Here is a 27020-nt window from a genome sequence, read left to right on the forward strand (position 1 = left end):
TGGTGCCACTGCGCCACTACATCACCCCTGGCCATAGGTGGTCTTCCACATATTTGACTTGGACAGAGGGGTCCTCGGTTGCACGGGCCTTTGAGAGCCACGAAGTTCTTCCGCCCTGCCCGAAAGAAGAGCCTGCCGCTTTTAGAAGGCGGTGCTTAATCAGCGCTGGGCGGGCCGCACTGGCGATTGCGTGATGGATTGGCCCCGCCCTTCCCTTCATTTTCTAACCCCTCCTCTAATCCATCCTCCATCCCCCCCCCAATCCCCCCCCCCCTTACCGTTTCCTTAAAGATCCCCTTCTGCCTTGCCATCTGCTAATAGAGTCGAGTCGAGCCGATCCGAGCCGATCCGGGCGAAGCAGCCGCCGTGTGACGCTCGCACTCCGGCTGACGAGAAATCCCCGCTCGCGTTTCCTTGTCCTCCTCCTCCTCCTCCTCTCCCCGGGACAAGGCAAACGCGCCGGGCTGCCTGCGAGTAGAAAAAAGGAAACGGCAAAGGAAGGCACAGGCGGAAGAGAGAGATTCGGATAACGTCAGTCAATTCATTCCGCTTGACGACAAAAGGAGAGCCGCACGATCTCGCAGAAGGAGTGCTGGTTGTGGGTGGGTGGGGAGGGAGGGGGAGCAACCTCGAGGTCCACCTGCATGAGAAGGCGTGAAAAGCGGGGCCGGCGGAGTGGACACCTGGGCGGAAGGAGGCTCGGAAGCGACTTTCTTCAGATCATCACACGGACGGGGCTTTCTTCCGCATTCCTAGGGGGGGGGAGCGAACCGGCGACACGCCGCGGAATTGACATTTGGACTTCTTACTGGTAACAACAGTCCTTTAAGGCACATGTCGCCGTAGCAGGAAGAAGCCGGCAGGCTCCATGCGGCGAGTCTGAAGCGAGATAGCAACTGAAGGGATCATTAAGGCAAAATCCTGGAAGCGTCATTTATGTACCGTTATTTAAAGCGAAGAAGAAGGAAAAAGGATAAGATTTCCTGAAAAACTCCCAAGTCGCTCAACTCCGTTCCATACAAGCAATCTTGGATCGCGTTGAATTCCAAGTATGTCTTGCTGAAACTGACATCGCCCATAAAATAGCAATATATACATATACGTATATTTAAGAAGTCCATGCGCCCATCCAGAGATGTAAAAGCCTTGGATAACATGCACCTCAATAGCCGTCTATTAATAGTCTTATTATAATTAACTTGACCTAATCTATACCGAAGAAAGTGGAAGCCAGAAGACAAGTAGGTGTCAAACTTCTGCAATAATTTACGTCAAATCCGCAAACTGTGAAGAGACTGTTTTTCTTTTTTGACGGGATGCACTCCGATGGGTTACTTTTCAACACTCGCCCCTGCCCCGTTTGACTTTTGGTGAGGACGGCGGTGTGGGATGGTGTGACTTTTTTTTTTTTTCTATGGACACATTGGATTCCCATGGCTTTCCTCAGCGGGCCACGCTTGCTGGACTGGGCCAGTTCACCTCCGCATCTCCAGTTCAACAAGTACGTGCTCACGGGATACCGACCCGTCTCCTCTGCCAACGAGTGCCTCAAGAGCCTCTTCTACCTGCACAATGAGCTGGGCAACATCTACACGCACGGTGAGTTTCACACCCCTCTTCTTAATGAATCGCCTTCCGCGGTCCACACGCAGGTGCCAAAAAAGAAGCCACGTCTAACTCTGGGGTCCTCAACCTTTTTGAGCTTTAATGCAGAGAGGTATGTTTAAGCAGGAAGAAGTGAGTGGGGACTTCACAGTATTCACAAGCCACATGTCAAGTAAATGAACCCTTTCCGCTTTCCCCTTTAAGAATAAAGCGCCATGCGCTGCTTGACTCGGTGTCCGGTACGGCGATAACACAACCGAAATGCGCCTTAAGCGGGGTCCACGTTCTGTGCAAAACCCTTGCACTTTCTCGTTCTTTCACCTTTTAGTTAGGTCGATTAGCCAAAGAAGGAGATTTGTTTTGGAAAGTGTGACCGGGAGCCAGTCAGTTCAACTGTCTGTGCTCCGACTGGAAAATGAAAAGAAATGCAACAAATTATACCTCAAAATGTTGGAAGTCGCCTCGGATAAAGTAAAGGCGTAAATTATAAAGACGAATTCGAGGAGATAAACCAAGCGACTGCGTTTGTAACAATCGGCACGCACGAACCCGTGAGATGTCTACAAATACAAATAATGAACTCGGACAGCCCGAACTCAGCAGGATTCTCCACAGCCACTAGAATTCAAAATGCTTACAGCTCTGGGGTTAGAGAAGGAGTTCTTAAATCTACTGCTCTTCACCCTTGGGACCTTAAATCTGTAGCCTGGTGGCAAAATTAAAAAAAAAAAAAAAAGAAATTTAGGAAATAGAGGATGGCCGCCGCCTGACAGACCCGTAATCTTTATAAATTGTGAGGGGTGGTCCGCAAACCCGTCATGTTGTTCAGATGCTAAGTTGTCCAAACCAACACGTGAAAGCAGATGTGGCCGCAGATCCGTCATTGTAGTCTCCACTGTACGCCACTTTTCCCTTTTCTTGCCAAACTGTTGCCCCATGTAGCCCGGATGGGCTGACCAACATGTCGCGAGGGGTGTCAGCAGTCCTTCCCTGTGCAATCCCCTCATTTTATTCCGCACCTGGCAGTTTCAGGACCCTGGACAGCGAGCCCAACGTAATCCGAATGCTTGTTTTCTATCCGTAAAACTTAGCAATTTAAATTTGTCTCCCATATTTAATAATGATGATGATGATGATATGCTTTATTAATCCTTGAGGAGAAATAGTCTTTTCGCCTGAGCGCAGAGTCAGGAATATCTAGAAGGCAATTTAAGGAAACTCCCACATCCACACTGACTTGTAATGGAAATTGCACAGAACATGCGGTTGTTCATCGTCTGTATAATATAAAATAAAATCAAATAAAATGTCTGCCTGCTATAAAATCCTATCCCCTTTGACCGGACTGAACCACAGTTGCTCTCTAGGACCATACAGATGAGATAGATCGTCACAGGTGGTGCAGTAAGGAGACTGTGGGTTCGGTTCCCGGGTTCTCCCTGTGTGGAGAGCGAGTAGTGAGAAAAGCGCTATATAAATTAATTATTATTACACCCAAAACTTGTAGCCTGGGGGTCCCAGTGTGTTTTTTTTTTCTCGAGTTTGCACAACACTGCCACCTGCTGGCTCACAGTAAGTGAAACATTTGAACAGACTGAAGCCAGACTAGCAGACAAAATGAGCAGAGCTGAGCATTACGTACCCGGGCAGTGCCACATGCTGCTTCTATTAACTGTAATATTAAAAGGAGTATCGGGCGCTTTGTAAGGGGGCAGTTGGGTGAGGCTCGATAACACAAAGGAGAATCACAGGGTGGTTGTTTAACTCCTGCTTTGTCGGCTTTTCTTCACAATTTACGTGCTACAAACTGTCCACCGTGAACTAACGGGACGAGTCAGATGTGGCAGAGTTTGTGGTTACATCCCAGCAAGAAGACCCCAAAAGAACCAGTTCTCGACTCACGACAGTACACACATCGACGGGAAAGCAATGAAGGTGCCAGAGCGGATCTTCAGAGCGATGCCATAGGGGAACCGTTTTGGCTTCCCAAATGAAAGGTCCAGAAAGAACCTTTGATTTATTCAAATCCATAACAGACCACCATAACATATGGTGAAGAACCATGAAGAGATGGTCACAGATTTGTGAGATAACATAACAGGTGCCTGATTTTAAATGGACTCTGGCTGCACATGTTAATGCAGGCTGAGCTCAGGTTCCCCTTTGCTACGGTTCTGCTAGGTCACCCACCATACATTAAAAAATGTCAGCTTTTCTACATATTAGGAACTTTGTCGAAGCACAAAGAACCGTCCCAGAATGAAGTGGTGCTTGGTCAAGCAATGGAACCACCCAACCCAGTAAAGAACCAGCAAATGTAATGGCGTGGGTGACGGATGGGACAGCTGGCAATGGCAGAAGTGGGGCACCATTTTAAAACCACACAGACCTTTGCTTTCTTTCCTTATCACATTGTGAAAATAAACCTGGGCAATGCCGGGTACTTCAGCTCGTATTTTATAAGGTTAAACTCTCGTCTGATTGAAACGGGGTCTCGGCCCTTTTCTATTCTCCTTTACACCGGACCACTGAGGCTGCTCCCACTTCCACCCATCGGTGTTGCTCTGCACCCTTTGCTGCTCCGTTCAGTCTTTGAATCTCATTTTCCAGCTATAGCTCAATGTGTGCCAGCAGTCCATTTTGGGGCACAATCTAGCGGTGGGCCAATTTCCGAGTTGCAGATCAACCAAAGCAGCATGTCTGGCAGTGGTGGAGCGAAACATGGAAAACCTGCACACTGTGCACACACACTCTCTTCAAAGATGCTGCTTCTTTAGGTTTGTGGGGTTCCACTGTTTGATAAAAACGGAACATTTCATACGTCGGCGGTGGGTTCTTTGCATATCAAGTTGGATCTTTGGGCTTGGAGAAGGTTCCTAATGTGTGGACCAAACAGACACATTTAATGTCTTGTAGGCAACCTAACAGGACATTAGTAAGAAAATTTGAGCTGAGCCTGTGAGATGGCGTGCAGCTTTAAGAACCAGGAACCCACTGGTGACTCACAAATTAGAACATCTGAACAACCGGGAACGAGGATGGGCCATTCAGCTCAACAAAGCTTGGCAGTCCTGTCCACTCAGGTCTTTAAAAAAAAAGCAAAAACATCAAGTCGGGCGGCACGGTGGCACAGTGGGTAGCGCTGCTGCATTGCAGTAAGGAGGCCTGGGTGTTCGCTTCCCGGGTCCTCCCTGTGTGGAGTTTGCATGTTCTCCCCGTGTCTGCGTGGGTTTCCTCCCACAGTCCAAAGACATGCAGCTTAGGTGCATTGGAGGTCCTAAATTGTCCTGTGTGTGTGCCCTGTGGTGGGCTGGCACCCTACCCAGGATTTGTTCCTGCCTTGCGCCCTGTGTTGGCTGGGATTGGCTCCAGCAGACCCCCGTGACCCTGTAGTTAGGATATAGCAGGTTGGATGATGGATGGAAAAACATTAAGTCCAGTTTTGAAAGTCCCCAAAATCCCACCGTCCACCATACAACTTGGTAGCTTAGTCCATGTGTCTGTGGGGCAATCTGTTATGACCTCTTCCTGTTCCTGTTATGGATCTGAATAAACAGGGGGTCCTCCTAAGACCTTCATGAGGATGGTTCCCCCTATGGCATTGCTCTGAAGAACTGGTTTTGATTTTTTTTAATACTTTTTTTCTCCATATGCAATTTCTTGTATTAGGAATTTGTAATTTTTCGCACACCCCAACTTACTCTCCAGAGAGACACACAGAGTTTTGGGGTCAGTGCGCAGGGTCTGCTACTTGTACAGCACCCATGGAGCAATTGTAGATTTAGGGCCTTGCTCAAGGGCCCAGTGGAGTAGCAGCCACTGCCAAAATTCAAACTGGCAACCTTTGAGTTACCAGAAAGCCACCACTCCACCCTCGCCATCAGAGGTCCCCACTAGGGCACTAGTGGTGACCAAGTGGAAGGCTGCTTCATGATTCATTAAAATGGAGTGAGGTGTGTTGTCCGACTTCATCGTAGTGTAATCGGTGTCTTGCAGTGTGCCGTGTGACCACACTGGGGGAGCCAGAGAGCCCCAAAGCACAGATGTAGCAATACAGCATAAGGTATATGAAGAAGAGGAAGGACTGCTATTCCTTCTAAAGCACCTTTCCACAGAACTCTTTCCAACAATCAGCCACACATACAATCACAATAAAGCAGCGAATCGTCCTTCTTCCGTCCTTCATTTGAGTGTTGCTAACCCACACCCGGGAATTCTGTACCTTCCGGGAAGCACTTCTGGGCCCTAAAGAAAAAAAAGAGGTCTTCCCCCAACATTGCCCAATATCAGTCCATAGAGACTCCTAAAGGGCTGTATTTCTGAACTCTATTTCCCAAGCACCCCTGCGGTTAGCCTGACTGGGTTCCCATGTGAGGACCACTGCCACCTTCGTATATGGGGGGACTGAACCGCTCCCGCATTCACGTTATTGCTGCTCCTTCCATTATTTGACACCAGCAGGACGCAAAGTTATTTATTTGTTCCGCTGGCCAATTTGTCTGCGTCATCACTCTGGCCTCCAATCCGGGTAAAGGGTATTCCGCCATTCTGGCTGGGATGACCGTTCTCCTCCAATAGCCATCACTTGTGGACCAGTTATTAATTAGTGTATGACATTACTGTAGGATATGAAAAGAATCGAGCATTGTGTGTGCAATTTGTGAACGAGCCGCAGAAATACACGTTTTCATGGGTTCCTTGTTGTCAGCGGAGCATGCGTAAGGCTCTGAGGCTAAGGATCTGCGCTGGTATCCCAAAGGTTGCCGGTTCGAATCCCCGTCACTGCCAAAAGAGATCTTACTTGGCCGGGCCCTTGAGCGAGACCCTTAACCTTCACTTGCTCCAGGGGCGCTGTACAATGGCCGACCCTGCGCTCTGACCCCAAGGGGTATGCGAAAACTAACAAATTCCTAATACAAGAAATTGTATAAAGCAAAATAAAGAACAAAAAAACAAAATGAGGACCTTGCAGTGATCCGTAGAGAAGGGCGACGTCTAGTACTGATTTCCGCACAAGCCCCCATCATGAAATGTCACGGATTTCAAGGTTTGATTGCTATTTTTGCCACAAGGGGGACTGAATTGGATGCAACACCTGCTGCTTACACTCAGCCCATCTCTCCAGCTGGTGGTCCTGGCAGTAGCGCAACAATTTTAACTGTCCGGCAGCCCCCTAACAACAACCCCATGCTGGACAACCCTTTTAAAATGAAGAAATTTAATATGCAGTAAGTGTTTAGAGACACACAAAGGTCTGAGGATTATTATGAGGAATGGGGAAAAAAGACCAGGAGATGAGATGCAGGGTTAATTGTGTTCAGGAGCGGCAAGTGGTCAGGAGAGAAAAGATGACAACAAGTAGCCTATCAGGAGTCAAGGGGGCAAAAATGAGCATCGAAAGTTAGAAGAAAAAAGAAAGTCATACTTGATACCAGAGCCTGCTTTGCTGTGAATCGAACTCTGCTAGAGATACAGTAGTCCACAGTGAGATGACCCACGTCGTAAATGTCACAATAGTTATACCGTCACTTCTGTGACATCAAGGGCGGAGTGCTGGCCCTGAGGCTTGGGATCTGCACTGGCAATGGGAAGGTTGCTGGTTCAAATCTCGTAAATGCCAAATGTGACTCCACTTTGTTGTAACCTACAACTGCTCCATCCTGGGTATGACGTTAATCTTCATCTGGCTCTGCAGGGAAAAACCTGGGGGCTGGTGGTAGAATTGGCACTCCAGCCACCGTAAACAAAACCTGGCACACTGTTCCATTTCATCTGAGGTGTTACCCCCTAATCTGGGACCCTGAGTTGGTTTGTCATGTGGTGGGTGGTCCAATGCACTGTAGCACGAGCTTCGAACCCTCTTATGTGACATCAACAATCGCAGTCACGTGACACATCCAAAACACATTGTGTTAGCTACGAAAAACAAGATGGGAGCAAAGTTGAAAATGAAACCTCAAAAACAGAATCTGGACCAATTTACACCTATAAGTTATATGGCACAATACGTGATGGGTGGCACATTGGCTGGCATGCCAGTGCTTTAAAATGAACTGCTGTAGCACAGAGTAGTCGGCAGGCCAATCAGCTGCTGTCCGGATTGCTCTTCCTGCCCGGGGCTCCTGTTTAGTGCTGCATAATGAAGTTTGGCACCAACCGTCTGCTTTACTTCAGTCACCGAGAAGCACCATGTGGGCCGAGTTCAGGCAGCCCCGACGAAGCCCGCAGTGTGCCATGTTGTATCTCAATTATAAAGGGTGTCGCTTTTTGGATCACGAGTTTCATTATCTATTAGGTGATTCACCTACAAGTTGAATGGCACTATATACTGTATAAGAACCTAAGATAAGGAAATTGGTGGCTTAGGGGTGAGGGGCATAGAAGTTCACCTTCTATAATTGAGAAGAGTGAGGATGCCAGCAAAGCAAAGTTGAACCCTAAGTAGGCTGATCAGCTTAAGGAATTTGGGGTGGGCTGAGGTTTGGCCGAGCGCTGGATACAATGTAATCTTTTTAGTTCTGACCCCAATCCCTTCGCTCAGGATGCCAAAGCGGGACGTAGAACGAAATTCCTTCCGCCTCTGACCTTTCCCACTCTTTACTTAGGACACGTAATCACCTGTTGGCCATGGTAAGTGCCACCAGTGCCAGGCAAGTGCTGAACTTCAAAGAGCATTAAGGAAGAACGAAGGAGATTAATTATGAGGGGATCAAGGGGGCACTGTGGCTGATTATGGAGCACATTTAGAGTGGGGCAAGAAGGTTCTGTACTCTGGTTTCAGTAGCAGAGGAGGCAGGAAAAGGTGGAACTCCGAACGTCCACGCAGGCTGCTGGCATGGAGGTTCCAGTGATGTGAGTGAGGTGGTGATAATTCCAGCAAATTTTGGGGACAGCTCTTCTATGAAACCCTCCCTGCATTTCAGGGGGCTGGCAGCAATTTTCCAAAAATGGGGCAGCTGAAAGCAGCTCATGCCCACTCACACCTCTGTTCACCCTGTCATGTCCTTCTTCATCCTTCCTGCTCTTGAAGGCTCTGATCCGTTCAGGATCATCAGGCTCAGCAGATTTTTCTGTCACTTCCAATTAGCTGGGATTACTGAAGTGGCAGTGATGGGGGGGGTGCATTTGTCTAGAAGTAGAGGAGCTCAGAGAGGTGCCGCCTGGTTGTCACTGGGCATTTATTTTGTGATTATTGGTGGAGCACCTTTGGTGTGGTTGGACTGCCCACTAGTGATATTTTGTCAGAGGGGTCTTGATCAATAACAGATGTGTTTACCTCTCTGGTCACCATTTAAAAACTGGACCTCATCAGCGGCATGTGACTCAGTTCAAAATGGGAACTGGAAGTGAAGCACGAATGAAGGCCGTAGAATTAAAGTATGGAGTAGAAGCAGAAGCTAGTGGGGTCAGAATAGCGAAATGAGGAACCAAAACACCAGGAGAGAGGAGGAATCAAGAAAGGCCAGAAATCAGCAACGGCAAGTGGTCAGCAGTAATGCAGTGACCTGGACACTGTCGCTTAGCAACACGAAAGGGGCGTGGCTTTCAAACTGAAAGGGATGGCCACATGTCATCAAAGGCTCATATAACTAAGTAAATTAACAAGCTCTCACGTTCATGACATTTCCAAGCTTAGTGGCCGTGCTTATGTAGTTCAATGACATGAGGGGATGGCACCAAGGTAGATGGCCCTGGGTGTGAGAATTGGGACCAACTCTGGACAGAACACCATTCCTTCCTCACACCGGTCAATTTAGAACCACCAGTTCACCAAACATGCAATTTAAACTTGAACGTTTTCTTAGTGCCTACATTTCTTATGTTTATTTACTTTGATCTTAAGTCGTCGTATTTCTTCATTTACTGCATTTTTAATATTTTCAAACCCTAGTTGCTCAGCTCAGGGGCGGGTTACATTTTTATCCATCCATCCATCCATTATCCAACCTGCTATATCCCAGCCAACATAGGGCGCAAGGCAGAAAACAAACTCTGGGCAGGGCGCCAGCCCTCAGCAGGGCACAAACCCACACACCAAGCACACACTAGTGTCAAGTTAGGATCGCCAGTTCACCTAACCTGCATGTCTTTGGACTGTGGGAGGAAACCCACCAGACACGGGGAGAACATGCAAACTCCACGCAGGGAGGACCCGGGAAGCGAACCCGGTGATACCACTGCACCACCGTGCCGCCCGTTACATTTTTATTTGTTTACAATTCTACCGGAAAGCATTCAGACCTTCATTTTTTTTTTTTTTACGTTTTATTATGTTGCAGCCTTGTGCTAAAATTGTTTCCATTTTTTTTCCCATCATCAAGGGTTCAAATCCTGGTCTAGTCCCTGTCCCTGTGGCATCGTCACATTGTCTCCATAGGCTTTTCACTAAGCTGGCCTGCTATGAGTGATTCTGAATGGGCACCTTGATGGACTGGCACCGCCCCGCCCAGAGTTGACTCCTGCCTTGCATCAATGCTGTTGGCACAGGCTTATGCCCCTGCACGATGCTGATCTGGATAATCAGGTTAGAAAGTGACTGGACGGATTGAAAAGCTCAGTACCTTTTCACCTGAGTTGTAGGAAGTCGACTCGCTCGGGCTCAGCTTCTTTGACGACAGTTTTTCTTTCATCGCGTATCTCATGTTGCGTGCAGTGTCCCTGAAATAAACAAATGGAGAAGAAATAAAATAAATGCACACAGAAACATCTCATGACACACTTAATTATTTATGCTCACCTGGCGTGGCGTTTGCATTTGTTTCTTTGCGTATTTATTTTGCTTGGTCTTACACATTCCTCCATTCTGCTGAGTGTGAAACACCTGCAGGGTCGCATGCGCTGCTTGATGTGCTGCCTGTAGACACGGCTCCTGTGCCTCATTTGTCCTGGCCCTTGTGGGTGGAATAGAAGGCCTCATGTGAGCCTAAAAGTAAAGAAAAATGCAAACAAGTTCACTTATGTAGAAACGAATGCAAGAAGAAACAGGCTCTGTGAGGCGCTGAGCATACGTGTGACTAAACGTCCGTTCACATTTCTGTTAGGCCAAAAACAACTTCACGGGCCGCGCTGCCTGCAGATCCTCATGATTTAATATTTCTCTGACACTTTAATTGATCGGTGAAGCGCCACAGTGACCCCGCTATCCATCATAGTCAAATACACCCAACGATTTTACCTTGAGACTTCAATGCAGATTTGAAATTTCCATCGGGTACCCCTTTGAAAAGGGTTTATGCTTTAAGAAATTTGAACTGCAGTTATGGCTGTAGACCCTCCAGAATGAGCAACTCACGTTAGGACAGTGGGCATTTGCTTAGTTGAAGAGGGTCATTTTGTTCTTTAGTTATTTTCTGTTTTAGTGTTTGACCCCATACTCATTGGTTATTTTTTCTGTGTATCTTAAGGAGAAGGGGCAACAGACTGGACGTACGGCAAGGTTGGCCACAGGTGCCATCTGACTGCCCGAACCTGCTGTGTCAAAACTGACAGTAACCAACCATGGAAAACTGGGCTTCTCCTGCTGGCACAGATATTAATATGGCAGTGAAGCAAAGACAACATAAATTTCCGTCCTGACAAAGTCCTCCATGAACTGACCGATATGGAGGCTTTGGAGATGAAAGGGATGTCAGGCCCCACTCACATTCACCTGTTAGAGGCTGAGAGCCTAGAGATGCTGGTCGTTAGCCACGTGCTGGACATCCTTGGGAAGGTGATTGCTAGGGACCCATATGCAGGGTATGGAGATGAACGGGATGTGCGGCCTCGCATAAGAGGCAGAGAGCCCAGGGATGGAGTCCGTGAACCCGGGGGTGGACACCCTCAGGAAAGTGATCCTCATGATGCTCATTGGGGTGACAGCAGGGATAAAGAACACGGAGGAGAAGCCAAAGATTCCACATTCAGAGATAAAGGCTATGATCGGTATTAATAAAGTATCTATCTATCTATCTACTGAGTAGATGACATCCACCAATGCCATTTTTCCATCACTTGAATTGGAATCTGCTCTCCCCACCTCTGCAACTTGAGTTCCTCTACAATGTAAGCCCAAGGCCGCCCGCACTACAGGAACCGTAACCTTTGAGCAAAACGTGTTATGTGCGAAGAAGAGTGATCTGGTGCGAAGTGAGGCCCATCTGGAAGTTGATGAGGACCCTCAGATCCCCCCCACAATGCAGGCTAATGTGGTGCCAGGTGTTCACATGGGAGCAAACCCCCCCATCTTATTGCTCTGAAGCGACTGCAACTTCACAAGGGAGTTTATTGCTTCGATGAGGTGCATGACGCAGCTATGATTTATAGCACTTATTGGATGGCTCCAGTGGTTGTGGTCAACCAATCAGCACAACTGATCTCTCCCGAGCCCCACCCATAATAGTTCCTTGTTGAACAAAAAGTACGTACCCTGGAGTAGGAGCTACAAAAAATTTATCTAGAATGACAAATGACCCAGAGTTCATGCAGCGGGGAAGCACCAGCATGAGCCACCACACGTCTACTTAGGCTACGCTTATAACTGCACTCAATGAACAAACTCTTGGGACCACCCTACAGTACAAATCCTGGGCCGAGCCTCCTTTTGGTTCTTTGTGGCAGGTGTGGAAGGAGATCTCTGAGGATGGCAGGAATAGTTCAATCATTCAGTCAGTCTTTATTGAGTCACAGATGAGAACATGGATTCCATGTTGGAAGGCAGGAGAGCAAAGTTCTGCTTTTCAGTCGGCTTTTTTATATTTTCTTTCTCCCCCTTCCCATTACTTATAAAAAAGCATAATATTGTTTACGTACGCATTTCATTTTATATTGCACAAATCGGCTAATCATTTCAGTTTTGTGTACGTGTCAGAGGGGCCCCAAAGGAGTATCTTTGCTGTGTCTAACAGATGCGTTCCTAGAAATGGGAGTTACCCTAGGTCAGCTTACTTCAGTGGTTCTCAAACTGTGGGGCGGGCCTCCCTAGGGGGTGGGCACGAAGATGTGAAAAAAAAGAAAACAAGAATCGAAAATATGAAAAATACATCTATTGAAACCAAAACAAATTAACTTAAACTACATTCTGATACTAGAAAAAATAAATATAGAGTTAGATAAATGTCGATAAAAGTTAAGTATGTATAATAAAATATGTATTTATGATATATCATTAATTAAAAAAGAACAAATTGGTATTAGTGGGCTCCTTTCAAAAAAACGTTAGGGGGGGGTGCGATTAAAACTGTTATGTTGCAAATAGTTAAAGGTTGAGAAACGCTGGCTTACTTCACCTTGTCATATGGCAGGCGCCTGTATTAATAACCTTTTGCTATAGCAGAACAGTTTTTAACCCTTCATAGCTTGCAAGTAGTTTTTTTTTCTTTCACACGTGGAATCCATAAGATGTTGGCAACATTCATTTTGAGATTCCACTCCATGCTGACACGGTGGCCTCATGCAACGTCTGCAGGTTTGTCAGCTGCAAATCTGCCATTCTGCCACATACCACTGGGTGTTCACTGTTCTTCAGTAGCCTTGCCAGTCACCGGCTCTGTATCCGGTACACATCATTGTCATGTTCATAAAGCCACTTTGGTCCAAGTTGCCATTAGAAGATGGGGGTCAGTTGTGGCTGTGCCAGGATGCACATAGTCAGATAGGCTCTGGCGTTCCTAATCATATTTAATGTTCTCCACTGATACTTCTAATTACATTCTCTTATCACTGTTGGATTTCAGTATGGCTTATTGTTGCTTCTTCTTCTTTCAGCTGCTCCTGTTAGGGTTTGCCACAGCGGATCATCTTCTTCCATATCGTTCTGTCTTCTGCATCTTGCTCTGTTAGCGTATTGTTACTAAAATATTTAATAAACAAAATTGTGATAGCCACCTCTTAGAGGAAGTGACTAGAAAATATAAAACTGCTCCAAACTTTCCAAACAGTTAACTAAGCCCCCTGAACGTTGCGCCTTGCAGACATTTTCTTACCTGTTTATTATTATTTTTGTCCTCCAATTTCTCCCAGGCCTTTTTATTTCTCAGGGGTGCGACATTTCCATCATATGATACAGTTTTGTTTTTTTTTTTTTGTGTGCAGACATTCGACTAGCACGTCTTCTTCAAGTAGGCTGCTGGTCTGAGCTCCAACACAGGGCATCCCTCCCAATAAAACAAACAGCAATGTCCAGTATCCATGCCCGGGCCCAGAGACATGTACCCATGCTCCCCACAGCAAGTCTCACTCCTAAGCCACCGCACCCCAAGGGACAGTCCCCATTCCCACTGGCACAGACTAGGTCACTGTTTTGGAGGCTTGCTTTCTTTTTTGTCCTGTTGAACAAAGCTGGCTCTGTGGGGTGGCATAGTTGGCAAGGAAAGATGGCTTTTTTTTTTTCTCTCAGTCTCTCCCCAGGCTTTCCTCCAACAGCTGGAGCCAAACAGCGTGACGATGCCAGTAAACAACTGATGTTGCTTTTAGCATTGCCTTTTCCCTTCCAAAAGCTCAAGATTCCAAAGCTCCTGGCATCCTTTTCAAGGGGGCATAACTGTTCCACTAGAACCCGCCTTTTAGCCCCCCGACCTACAGTAGCTCCTTTACTCTTCTGATCACCTGCTGGAGGACCTGGCAGCTGGGGGTGCCATGTGTACTTTAATCCACCAGGGGCCACCAAGGTCCCCAGAGAGTCCGGCTTGGTTGATAACACTTATACAATACAATTTATTTTTGTATAGCCCAAAATCACACAAGAAGTGTCACAATGGGCTTTAACAGGCCCTGCCTCTTGACAGCCCCCCAGCCTAAGAAGACAAGAAAAAACTCCCAAAAAAAACCCTTGTAGGGCAAAACAAAACTGAAGAAACCTCAGGAAAGGCAGTTCAGAGAGAGACCCCTTTTCAGGTGTGCAGTGGGTGTCAAAAAGAAGGGGGTCAATACAATATAATACACAGAACAGAACAAATCCTCAATACAGTATAAAAATAAAAATTTTACAAGTATGGAGCAGAATTTAACAGTAGATGATATCCCATAATATGATATGGATTTGTTTAGAGTCCTGGAGACCTCAGCCATCAAGCTGCCTCCCCCATTTGGCCAACGCTGGGCCAGCCAATCCAATGAAGGGACCCCTCTACCCCACGATTCCTGCGATCCTCCATCAGGGATGACTTTACCTTAAGCAGGCAAAACAACTTGGCAGGTGGGCCGTGGCACCAAGTGGCACATTTGAGTACCGAGAAGAGAAACAGAATAGGTGAGGGTTAGTAACAAATTATATCTATCATGTTACTGATGTTTTAGTGCTAATAACTAACAACAGAGATGCAGTCTGTACAGTTAATCAGCAGCTCTAGTCAGGGTGTGCTAAACTGAAGTAGTGAGTCTTCAGCCAGGATTTAAAAGCTGAGACCGAAGGGGCGTCTCTTATAGTAGCAGGCAGACCACTCCACAGTTTAGGGGCCCTGTAACTAAAAGCTCGACCTCCTACTGTCCATCCATCCATTGTCCAACCCGCTGAATCCAAACACAGGGTCACGGGGGTCTGCTGGAGCCAATTCCAGCCAACACAGGGCACAAGGCAGGAACCAATCCCGGGCAGGGTGCCAACCCACCACAGTCGACCTCCCACCATTTATTTAATTAATCCTTGGAATCATAAGCAGACCGGCGTCTAGAGATCTTAATGCAATGCTATATACTGTATATTCTGCCGTTCTTTATTTATTCTGTAAGTGCCTTGAGCATGGGAAAGGCGCTATATAAATAAAATGTATTATTATTATTATTTATTATTATTAATGTGCGCTCTGGTTTGCAAGTCATGATAAGTTCATACAAGTAAGCCGGACCTCGGCCATTTAATGCTTTATATGTTAAATGGAGGATTTTGAAATCTGCCCTAAACTTAACCGGGAGCCAGTGTAACGACTCTAGGACCGGAGTGATGTGTTCATATTTTCTTGTTCTTGTAATAATTCTCGCAGCCGCATTTTGGATTAACTGGAGGCTGTATAAAGAACAGTTTGAACATCCAGTTAACACTGCATTGCAGTAGTCAATCCTACTAGAAATAAATATTAAATCATTTTTCACGATCCTGTTTATTTAGAAAGCACCTTAATTTCGCAACATTTTTAAGATGGAAGAAACACGATTTGGACAACTTTGTAATATGTGCTTTAAATGACATGCTAGAGTCAAAGATAACTCCTAGATTGCGGGCTGATTCAGTAAAATTAATGGGGATTCCAACTGAGTTAAATGATGACAAAATATTGTTGTGATCAGCGTCATTCCCTCCAACAATTAACATCTCTGTTTTATCTGTGTTTAAAGACAAGTAGTTCTCATCTATCCACTCCACTTAAAATGATTGTGATGTTTCTTTTCATTCTGTCCTCCTCCTCCTTACTGTCCTCACTGAATTGATGCCAGCCTGGTCCAACAGCCTTTTTTTTTTTTTACTGTCTTATGTCTCAATTCCTCCTGTCTTGCCACAGGGATCCCGCTGCTCTGCTTCCTCTTCCTGCTGCCCCTCAACATCCCCTGGGCGCAGATCACCGTCACCTGGCTGGGTGTTGTGCACTTCTTGGCATGCTTGTCCCCCCAGCTGGGCAGTGTGCTCTACCACTTGTTTATGAACCATGAAGGAGGAGCGCCCATCTACCACACGCTGCTCACCCTGGACATGTGTGGCATCTGCATGATCAACACGCTGGGTGAGTGGACACTGTGCGCTGGTCACCTGTTTGTCTTTCTCTTAGGCCAGTGGCACAAGTGTGTCTGTCTGTCTGTCCATTAGCCAATCGGGAGAGCTGGGGGGGTCAATCTTTCTATGTCCGTATGTCTGTCTGTCTCTCTGTCCATCTTGTGAATTGTCATGTCTGACCATCTGTCTGGACATCTAGCTAATGACTGGCCCGGCAGGCCTGTGTGTGTCTGTCTAGTAAGTGTTCAAATTTCACTGTTTTTGTGCCAATCTGATTTCTCTTTAGGTTTGACTGTATGTCTGTCTGTCTGTCTAACTAGTGATTTGTCACATGTGTCTGTTTGTGCATCTAAAGACGTTCCAGGTGTGACTGTGTGCTCACTTAGTGACAATCTGGACATGGCTGTGTCTGTCCGTCCCATGCCTGTCTGTTTGTCTGTCTAGTGACTGGCTTGACAGGAATGTGTCCATCTGTCTGTCCAATTAGTGATGGACTAGGTGTGGTTGTCAGTCTGTCTATCTGAGCTGGCAGGTGTGATTGTTTGTCTGACTCTGTTAATCAAGTGACTGGCTAGGCAAGGCTGTGTCTGTCTGTCTGTCTAGTGAACTGTCATACCTGACTACCTTTCTTCTGTGTGGTGACAGCCAGATATTACAGGGCTGTCTGTCCATCTAGTGATTTATCATGTGTGACTCTCTGTGTGTGCATCTGAAGACATCCCAGGGGTGTCTGTGTGTCCACTTAGTGACATGGATGTGTCTGTCCGTCTAGTGAATTACCATGCCTGACTGTCTGACCAGCTAGACACGCACTGGGTATCGTTATCCGTCTGTCTATTTATGATGACCAGTGTGACTGTTTGTCTCACTCTATTTATCTAGTGACTGGCTTGGCATGGCATGGCTGCGTCTGTCTGTCCATCTTGTGAACGGTCACATCTGACTATCTTTCAGCATATGTGGTGACAGTCAGATATGACTGTGTACCTGTCTGTCCATTCGGTGCATCTGAAGACATTCCAGATGTGTCTGTGTGTCCACTTACTGACTAGCTGGTCATGGCTGTATCTGTCCGTCTAGTTAATTACCAATGCCTGACTGTCTGTCTGTCTGTCTGTCTAGTCTGACCAGCTAGAGATGGACTGGGTATCGTTGTCCGTCTGTCTACATATGATAACCAGTGTGACTGTTTGTCTGACTCTATTCATGTACTGTAGTGACTGGCTTGGCATGGCTGTGTCTGTATGTCTGTCTGTCTGACTATCTTTCTGCCTTTGTGGTGACAGCCAAATATGACTGTGCATTTGTCTGTCCATTCAGTGCATCTGAAGACATTTCAGATGCGTCAATGTGTCCACTTAGTGACTAGCTGGACAGGCCAGTGTTTGTCTGTCCATCTAGTGAATTGTTATGCCTGAATGCCTGTCCATTTTGTGATTTGCCAGACATGACCACATCTGTCTGTCCATCTAATGAGTTGTCAGGCCCAAGGCTCTCTGTCTGTCTTGGAGACTGGTCAGGCATGACGGCGTGTGTCTATCTCTGTCCGTCTAATGACTTGTCGTGCTCACTGTCTGTCTAGTGACTGGCCAGGCATGACTGCATCTGTTTGTCTGTCCATCTAGTAAACTGTCACGCCGGACTCTCCGTCTGTCCATCCGTCAGTTTTGTGACTAGCCGGGCATGACTGCGTGTGTCTGTCTATGCCTCTGGCCATTCATGACTATGTGTCTGCCTTTCTTTCTCTTGCCCTGCCATTGGATTAAAAGCCAGAAGTCTGTATGACCATCATCATCAAGTGACTCCGTGAGAACCCTAACTACAAAGTGGACTATTTCATTTATGTTAGGTAGAATGCCCAGAGGGGACTGGGCGGTCTCGTGGCCTGGAACCCCTACAGATTTTACTTTTTTTCTCCAGCCTTCTGGAGTTTTTTTTTTTTGTGTTTTTTCTGTCCACCCTGGCCATCGGACCTTACTCCTTTTCTATGTTAACTAATGTTGTCTTATTTTAATTTCTTATTTTGTCTTTTATTTTTCTTTTCTTCATTACGTAAAGCACTTTGAGCTACTTTTTGTACGAAAATGTGCTATATAAATAAACGTTGTATTGTATTGTATCCCTCTTAATGTCTCCTCCTGTGCCCCCCGCAGGTGCCCTACCGATTGTCTACACCACTCTGCTCTGCTACCCATCCACCCGCAGTGTGGCGCTACTTGCCTACATCATCCTGTCAGCCTACTCCATCTACTGTGCTGTGACGGCACGGAGCAGCGTGCGCCGGTTGCAGTCCTTTGCCTGGCAGGCACTCTTCCGTTTTTTCTTCTTCTACCTACGTTGGGTTGGCCTTGGCACAGGCAGCCCCACCTCACTGCAGCAGTACTTTATCATGGACTTCCTAGCTCTGCTCGGTGGGCTCATCAACATCACACGTGTGCCCGAGCGCTGGCGGCCCGGCAAGTTTGACTATTGGTGTAACAGCCACCAGATTATGCATGTACTGGTGGTGGGCTCCATTATGTACCTGCACTGGGGTGTGCTGGATGACCTGCTCTGGATCAGTAGCCACCGATGTCCAGTTGAATGACCTTTGACCTCAGCCGAACTCTCAAATCAATACGTCCTTTGGTCCCAAACAAGTGCACAACAGGCACTCAAATGATGAATCGTGAGTCCTGTGGGAGCTCACTATCCACTTTGCAAAGCACTGGACTCTCCTTTGCCAGGCCCTGCACACCCAACACTTGTAATGAATTTGCTTTCAACCAAGCTGGTAAGAAGAAGAATGGAGCAGCCTTTGAAGAGTATTAAACCACAATGATGCCAGGTAACAAAACAAACCCACTCAGCACAGCAAGTCCAGGATGAACCCACCTCAGACCAGAAGAATGCAGTTTATGGTAGAAGTAGACCTCAAGCCAGAACTAACTCATCCAGAACGAGCAAGCGTTGGAGGGGTCTGTCAGCTATGTAGAACAGACCAGTGGGAACAAATCGGGCTTAGACAAAGGTCAAGCCTGAAGAATCCTGTCCAAACAAGTCCTTGTAGAGTGAGTCTTAAACCAGCAGGACCGAGACTGATAGGGCAAAATATATAAGAGCCCGGGTTCAGTGAAAAATAACTAACTTCCAATGAATCCATGAGTGCGTCTGTATTAAACTAGAAGGGACCGGTGCAACAGGACTGGACAGATAGGAGTCAAAAGAAACACCACCCTGTATGAAACCAGTATCAAGTAGTCTAAGTGGACCTGGCCTAAAGAAATCACACCAGAAGAAACCCATTGAACTAAAAAACCATGAAGGAGTCTGTCAGCTTCCTAGAAGAGTCCTGCGGGACTAAATTAGGTCTACACAACTATCAAGTATTGTCTGAACAAATCCTCCAAGAATGCATCCCAAACCAGAAGAACTACCCTTGATAGGACTGGAGACAGAGAAGTTGGTTTTAGATCATAAGTAACTTGAATGACCAGTAAACTCTAACCCGAGGCAAACTCTAGCAGATCAGCATCAATCCAGATGGAAGCAGACCGAGTCTGGACTAAAGAAGTGTGTCCCTCGCTAGGATTAACTAAATTGACCAAATAAACCACACAAGTCTCTAATCAGACCAGGAGAACAATGGCTGACCAAATTTCAAACCAGAAAGAACCTATCTGCCCAAACATAACCTGAAGGAGTCTGTCTCTAAACAGAAGTGCCCTGTGGGACCGAATCGGGCCTAAACAAGTCTGAAACCAGAAGGATAAAGCCAGGTCAACTCCACTTAGTGTCTGCTTTAAACCGGAAGAGCCTAGTCTGCCAGGAATGGATTTACTGGGGCAGAATTCAGTCAAAAGTACCCTGTGATGAAACCTCCAGTGAGGGAGCAGTCTGAGTGGACCTGGCCTAAACCAAAAAGTGTTTAATTTGTTCAATTAATCAAACAAACCCTGAAGAATCTGTGTGGATCCAGAAGAACCCAATCTAAACAGAAGAGCTTGTGGGACTGAATTAAGCCTAGGAATTAGGTTCCCTTCTGTGCAAAACTGGAGAGAGTCTGCTTCAAAATGGAAGAACTCAGGGTGAATCTGATATAGGAGAACCTACATTATGTCAAAAAATAATTTCTGATAAAACCACCATCCTGATTGGTATCTCTATTAAGCCAGGAAGAAACAGTCTGTAGTGGACCACCTTCGCTAAACAAACAATACCAATAAATAAACTTCATGGACACCTGTCTCTGGCTAGAAGAGCCTTTTGGGACTGAATCAGACCTATAGAAGTACCAAACCAGAAAGATCCTCGTAGAACATCTTATCTTAAATTAGATAAACCCACAGCCAGAGTCAAAGATACCTTCGGAAGCAGCCACCAACTAGGAGATTCAGTTCGAGAAGTCCTAGTCTAAGCAAGTCTGTTCCACATAAAAACATAACCCATGAAACAGATGTGTGTCAAACCTTGAGAACAATGGCTGAATGAACCAGATCTCAAACTAAAAAGAAACAAATACACCCTGAAGAAGCTGGGCTCTAACTAGAATCAGACCTAGGCGAGTCTCGAACCAGAAGGATCCAGCTTGATCAAATTCTTTAAATGTTGGTCTTTAAACAGAATCAGAACCCAATTTGATAGGACTGGATATAGAGGTGGGTCAAAGGAAACTTCAGGTGGGACCAGCAATCAGGAAATCCAGCCTAAGTGGACCTGATCTAAGCAAGTCTGTTTCACACTAGAAGAAGCCCCCAAATGACCAAGTAAACCCTGAAACGGTCTTTGTCAGATGGGGAGAATGAGTGATGGTATGAGGTTTCACACCAGAAAGAATCCATCTGACCAAACTTACCGTGAAGGAGTTTGACTCTAACCAGAAAAGCCCACTAAAGTAGACCTAGATGAGATTGAGAACAGAAAGACCCTCTCTAAATTATTTGTGAAAGAAGCTCAAACTTGAAAAAAATCCAGTGAGATGGTACCAAATATAGAGGAGATTTAAAATAACTTCTGATAGAAACATCACTGATTCAGTATCACACCATGGGACCGGATATACAAAAATCAAAGAAAACAACTGATGGAATTCTGATTTGGATCAGTATAAAACCAGGAGGTACCAGTCGTATTCCACAAGTAACCAACTTGAAGAAATAAACTCTGAAATGGTCTATATGAAACCAGGAGATTACACCAGAAGGAACCCCCTCTAAAGAAGTCTGCCTCAAAGCAAAACTCATTTATCAAATGAAGCCCCAGATGAGTCTATATCAATGTATCCAATGTGACCAATTCAAATTTTGAATCCCAAAGATCTATCTGGCCAAAGGCCACAAGAAAAGTCTGCATCAGGCCAGAAGAACTAACCCTAATAAAATCAGATCTACACAAGTAATCATAGTCTTGATGAAGCAGATCTCAATCCAAAATCTTACCAAACAAACAATGGGTTTGCCTCAATCCAACAGAAACCTGACAAAACCGGTCCCAAATCAGATGAGCTTGTTTAGCATGATGGTCTCCGATGTCTCAGAATAGAAAAAGTCAACCTGTCTGGAACAAACAAACCCCAAAGGAGTTGGTCTCCTACCCAAAAGCCAAGTCTCTTTGGACTAGACCCCAAAGAGTGATTCTGTGATCATCTTGTCAGAAGTAACCGTGGATCGTTTTGGATCAAAATGGGAACAAGTGTTAGGAGTGGTCCTGATCCAAAATAGGTCTATCTCATAGAACCAGTTTGACCAAATACGACTCTCTCTTTTTCTCACATCCAAACACCCATTTGTACATGGTCCACAGAAATCAGAAAAGTCATGTTTGACCAGAGGAGATTTACAAGATTCTGTATGAAAATGGATTTAACAGAGAACCCCTGGATTAATATCTCAAACTAGAAGCCATTTTAATCTGGACCAGCACTGTACGAGTCTAATAATTGAAGTAACAGATGGACTGAGTCAGTATGGATGTGTCCATCTAAAAAGTGGTAGGACCCCCATTAGAAGAGCGAGTTGTTATCAAATCAAGAAGAGCCAGTACTGCACAGCCGCCTCTGAGCAAGTCTGTAACCTTTTTGGAGCAGCAAAGAAAAAAAAAATGTGTCGACTTGACAGAAACTTCCGGAAAATTCAAAATTAACTAATCTATGACAAGTATTCTTATTAATAATATACTAAGCAGTGTGCTTTCTAGGGTTAGCATAGCGGATTATGGGTCAAGTACTACCATAGTCTCAGCAAGAAGATTGAAAATGGAGTAGAAGTGGTGGGGGGCCAAGTGCAAAACATTCACTAAAACAAAAAGGAGTTACGTCCAGTAATGGGGGGTTTGTGGGTGGTGTCAGTTACCCCTCTCTTAGGCCACATGGGAATGTATGGAGCAGAAGGAGACGCACGAACTTGGCCAAAGTGGGCATGATGCATTTGAGAAGTATTATTACTATTAGATAAAATGCTAATTATTACCTTATGTACAGTATTTATTATTTTTTAGAAATGCAATATAATTCAGTATTAAGGGCTTTTGGGGTCAAATGCAAAAAAAAAAAATGGTTTTATTATATGAAACTAGTTGTGAGTTAGACAAAATACATTGCAAGAGTAATGTGTAACTAAACACTCAGGCATTCTTCAATGGAGCTGTTATGGCGGGTGACAGCTAAGCAGCAAAGTGGCAGGCAAGGCTTGGGTTAGGGTGCGAGTGGGTGCTGTCACTTACTAGAATACTTTTATTTTCCCGAATCCCCCCCACTGTCACCCCTACAAAGGCACTCACTTGTCCTTCATTCTACCAAGCACCTGGATCCTCTTTAAAGGTGGCCGAGTAAAACCTGGGCAGTTACCCAATGGAAGATTTCTCAGTCAAATGTTGACAGTGGCAGCTCCATGGCGGATCATTACCTCACCATCTTGAAAAGATGTACCCACCGCTGACTGGATCAGCAGTGTGTGATGTTCTAAACAATAACCCGCCTTTCAGAGAGAGATCTTCCATGGACCGGACATCCTTGCATTTGTCTCATTAGTGGGACATAGAGCTTCCACTGACTTCACATCCATCCGTCCCAAATCTCTGAGAGTCCACCATTGATCTGATATCTTTACACCCAATCAGGAGCCTACTCCATGCAGGACAGAACTTCCACTCATTACAAGTTAACACGTGTCATGTATTGGCTTGTCATCTCGTGGGTTTTATAACTTTGAGGAGAGCTTGGCCTTCAGAAAGTGTTCCTACTGATTGGGAAATAGTGGGTCCATCACATCAATTTGTCTTCTCAGTAAGTTTGATAGTCCACACTTCAGTTGGAGAATCTCCACTGATTGAACTTCTCTTGTGTCTATCTCATTAGTTTATATTCTTGCATGTATGATGCTGATAGGATGAGCTTGACCTTCACTCAGAGAGACGGACACAATCATCTCAGGTGTCTGGTGCTAATAGGTTCAGTCCACCTTTCAGAGACAGGACATCCTCATATAGGATGCTCTTGTGCCAGTGACAGAGTTCAATCCATCACAGGTTGGATTCCAATATGTTGAGCCTGCCCTTCAGACAGAGAACTTGTGGTTGGATATTTTCATATCAATTACACCAGTCAAGCCCTTCACGAGTCTTCCTTTCAGTATCTGAGAATGTCCACTGACTTGTTTGCTAATCTGCATCTGATGAAAGTCAAAATTGTCACTGATTGGACACTGTAGGGTCCACCGATGGAGGTAGGCTTGCATTAGATAGAAGTTTCTAGAAACATTTAGCATGCCACCTTTTGGAATGTGGTTGCGGCCCAAATTTGCATTTTAGTACAACTACTTTGTTGAATGAAATGAGAACTGGCGCCACTGTGCTAGCCCCCTTTGGTTTTCTGCAATGCACTATAATCAAGGAGGGACAGATGCCCAACCAGCACTTTCTTCATCCCAACTTATTCCGTTTTATCAAAGAATGATTTCACAAAGTTTAATGAAAGGGCAAAGACAAAAGTATTCATTGTAAGACGGCAAAAAAAGATTAGCTACTATTAACATGAACGCTGGCTCGTTAGTGAAATGGAGTAATGTGGGCATAAGTAGACATAGGGGGGTATATTGCAGGGTTTGCCACACCTTGCAGGCAGCTTAAAGAAGCTTGTTGGGCACTTGGGCACCATAAGAGGCAAGTCTGCCATTAGAGGCGAAGCAGAAGTGCTTACTGTAGGAGGTGGTGTAAAAGAATGGGGCTGGCAAAGGGGCAGGGCTGTGCAGTAACAGCTACACCAGTGGAGATGGGGATAATAGAGGTGTGGACTAAGTGTAGTCCAGGTAAAAAAAAAAATGAGGTGGGGGGAGAAGGGGTGTGTCCAACAATCAGAGGAGGCAATTCTAAAGAGTGGTCTGGCAGAGTAAAAGACTTGTGGTAGCAGATAAATCATAAGGAGGTGAGTCTTCTGGCGAAGATGGCCGTGATTGGTGTGTCTGGTAATAGGGGTGGTGCAGAAGTGGTGCATGTCAGCTATTACAGGTGGGGTATAAGAACCAGAAGACAGAGAGGTAGGTCCACTAGAAGAGGAGAGGGAAGGTTTAGCCTGAAGTCTGGAGGTGCTCTTAAGCTTACATCCACACTACTGCTTAATCTTTTGTCTTTCGTTCACACTACCCTTGCATTTCTAACCCAAGAAAACAAAGATTTTAGGAAAATGCTCTCCAGAGTCGTATACTTCAGAAAACGCTGGCTTGGTGTTACAATGTGGATGGATGCAAACGCAGACTTTTAGAGACGCAGACTGTAATCGCACTCTGATTATATTTTGTTCATACTACGTATCACTTCCCACTCATTATAACATCTCATTCCGTGATCTGGTCACACTTCACAGCCAATGTCACAAACAGGAGTTTTTCTCATGGGCCTTGTTTGTCTGCATCTAAATTGTGTTTTGTAGAGTCAGAATGCTGCATTCATGTGCTAAATGTAATAAGTAAAAGACTAACATTTTTGCGATAAACGCTGTGGCTGGTGGCTTTACCATCCCTTCAAAAAGTTTTTGCCACTGCACCCATCACATGTGTTTTTGGTTTTGGTTTGGACAAAACTATTTTAATAAACGTTGCGAAAACGGTAGCATGGATGAAGGTCGTTTTTATGAAATTACACCATTTTTAAATGAAAATGTAGTAGTGTGGACGTAACTTAAGAATGCATCTGAAAAAAGAGGTTGTGTATCAACAGCTGCATGGTAATGGGGCATGTCCATTGGTATTACTGAGGATGTCAATGTGGATGGGACAGTCATGTCGGCTGTTGGAAGTGGTAGCATGTAAAGGTACAGTTTGTGCCCAGTGGAGGGAGGGTAAGGGGTACAAACAAAATTGAGGTGCACCACTAGTTGCAGAATTAACAGATTTGTTTGCTTTTGTCAGACCTGTCTGAAGTTTAGGCCGCGTGTGCATGTGTTCCACCTTGACTGAATAAAGCTTTTGGCCCGATATCTATTGGATGAAAGGTTAGGTAACTCAAGAATTTCATGCTCCAGGAGATGAAATATTACTTCTATACCCAGTGTTCTAGCATGGCAAAGATGACCCTTACTCAAAATTGTCCAGGCTTTCAAATAAATCCACCATGTTTAGAGGTGCCCCCGTGTGCCCTTCACTTACAGTAAGTAACAGTGCACCTCAGGATGTGAGGTGACGGAGACAGAAATGTGAGATGCCCAGCTGCACAGCCTCAGGAAGGCCGCTGCAGAGCAGATGTTGCTACATCGGCAGCTTTTGCGGGCAGTGCATTAACAAGGAGCACTTATGTAAATTTATATTGTGCATCAGAATGGCAGTGCGCCAGAGTGAGGGTTGAATGACGACTGGCATGTTGTACCTTGGCTGCAAAAGCGCAGCTCCTGTGCAAGTCATTTTGAAACCTGCAGCCCATGAATCTGTCTGAACAATAAAGATGAAGAAGCAAAGCCACTTCTTCTTTTAATCATGCCCAACTATAAAAGAGACTGACAGATATTCTGATGAAGGAAGCATGGCCTAACCTGTAACATCTATGCAGTAGCCTCCGGGAACAAAGGTTGGAGGGGGCCCATTAATACTCCATTAACATTTCCAGTTAAACTTTGTCTCCAGTCCCATCACTAGGCTTAGTTTAAGCCATGCTTCTTTCAGTAGGTCCCGTTCTTCTGATGTGAAAGCTCAAGGTGACCAGTGTCCACCCCACCATTTTCCCACACTATGAACATCTATCACAGGAGGTGTCAAAATTCACCGTGTTCCGAAAAATTAAAATCGCACTTGGACTCACCCTCATTCAGGAGCATCAAATTCATACTGGGTGTGGGCAGCAGACCAATATGGCATTGGGGGAGGAAGAGTGCAGGGTCCAGGAGGTCAGTTGCCACCTTGTGCACTTTAGTCCATCCACATACATCTATGCCCAATACTACTTGCTGACACTTTGCTGCAGGTCCTGTGGGAAATGCTAATTTGTCCCAGCATTTAAACAATGTCATCATAAATAAGCTGTCATCCACCTGTAAAATGGAGAAATAAACACAAAGTTTATATTTTTAAGTCTGTGTGCAGTGTCTCCTTTTGTGGGCCTCAGTTACTGGGTGGCAAAGCCTCAGACCCAGCTTTCTCATGTACAGTGTTATAATGGGCATCCCCTTTTGGTGGTGCTGCAGCCTCACTGACGTGGTGCCCTGGATTTCAAATGCTCTGGTGAGCCACCATCTAAGTGCAGTCTTTATGTTCTCTCAGTGTCTGTGTGT

The 27020-nt window shown here is 45.6% G+C and overlaps 1 protein-coding gene across 1 annotated transcript; it reads left to right on the forward strand.

The window, feature by feature from the left end:
• The first annotated feature begins 3 nt into the window (after nucleotides 1-3).
• LOC114661748 (progestin and adipoQ receptor family member 4-like) lies at nucleotides 4-26820 on the forward strand. Its single transcript, XM_028814932.2, has 3 exons — nucleotides 4-1599; nucleotides 16080-16298; nucleotides 18442-26820. Exons 1-3 carry the CDS (start codon nucleotides 1434-1436, stop codon nucleotides 18873-18875), a joined length of 819 nt encoding a protein of 272 aa, XP_028670765.1. The 5' UTR covers nucleotides 4-1433; the 3' UTR covers nucleotides 18876-26820.
• The last annotated feature ends 200 nt before the right edge of the window (nucleotides 26821-27020 follow it).

Source organism: Erpetoichthys calabaricus, chromosome 12 (assembly GCF_900747795.2).
Source record: "Erpetoichthys calabaricus chromosome 12, fErpCal1.3, whole genome shotgun sequence".
In the NCBI taxonomy this organism is placed as follows: domain Eukaryota; kingdom Metazoa; phylum Chordata; class Cladistia; order Polypteriformes; family Polypteridae; genus Erpetoichthys; species Erpetoichthys calabaricus.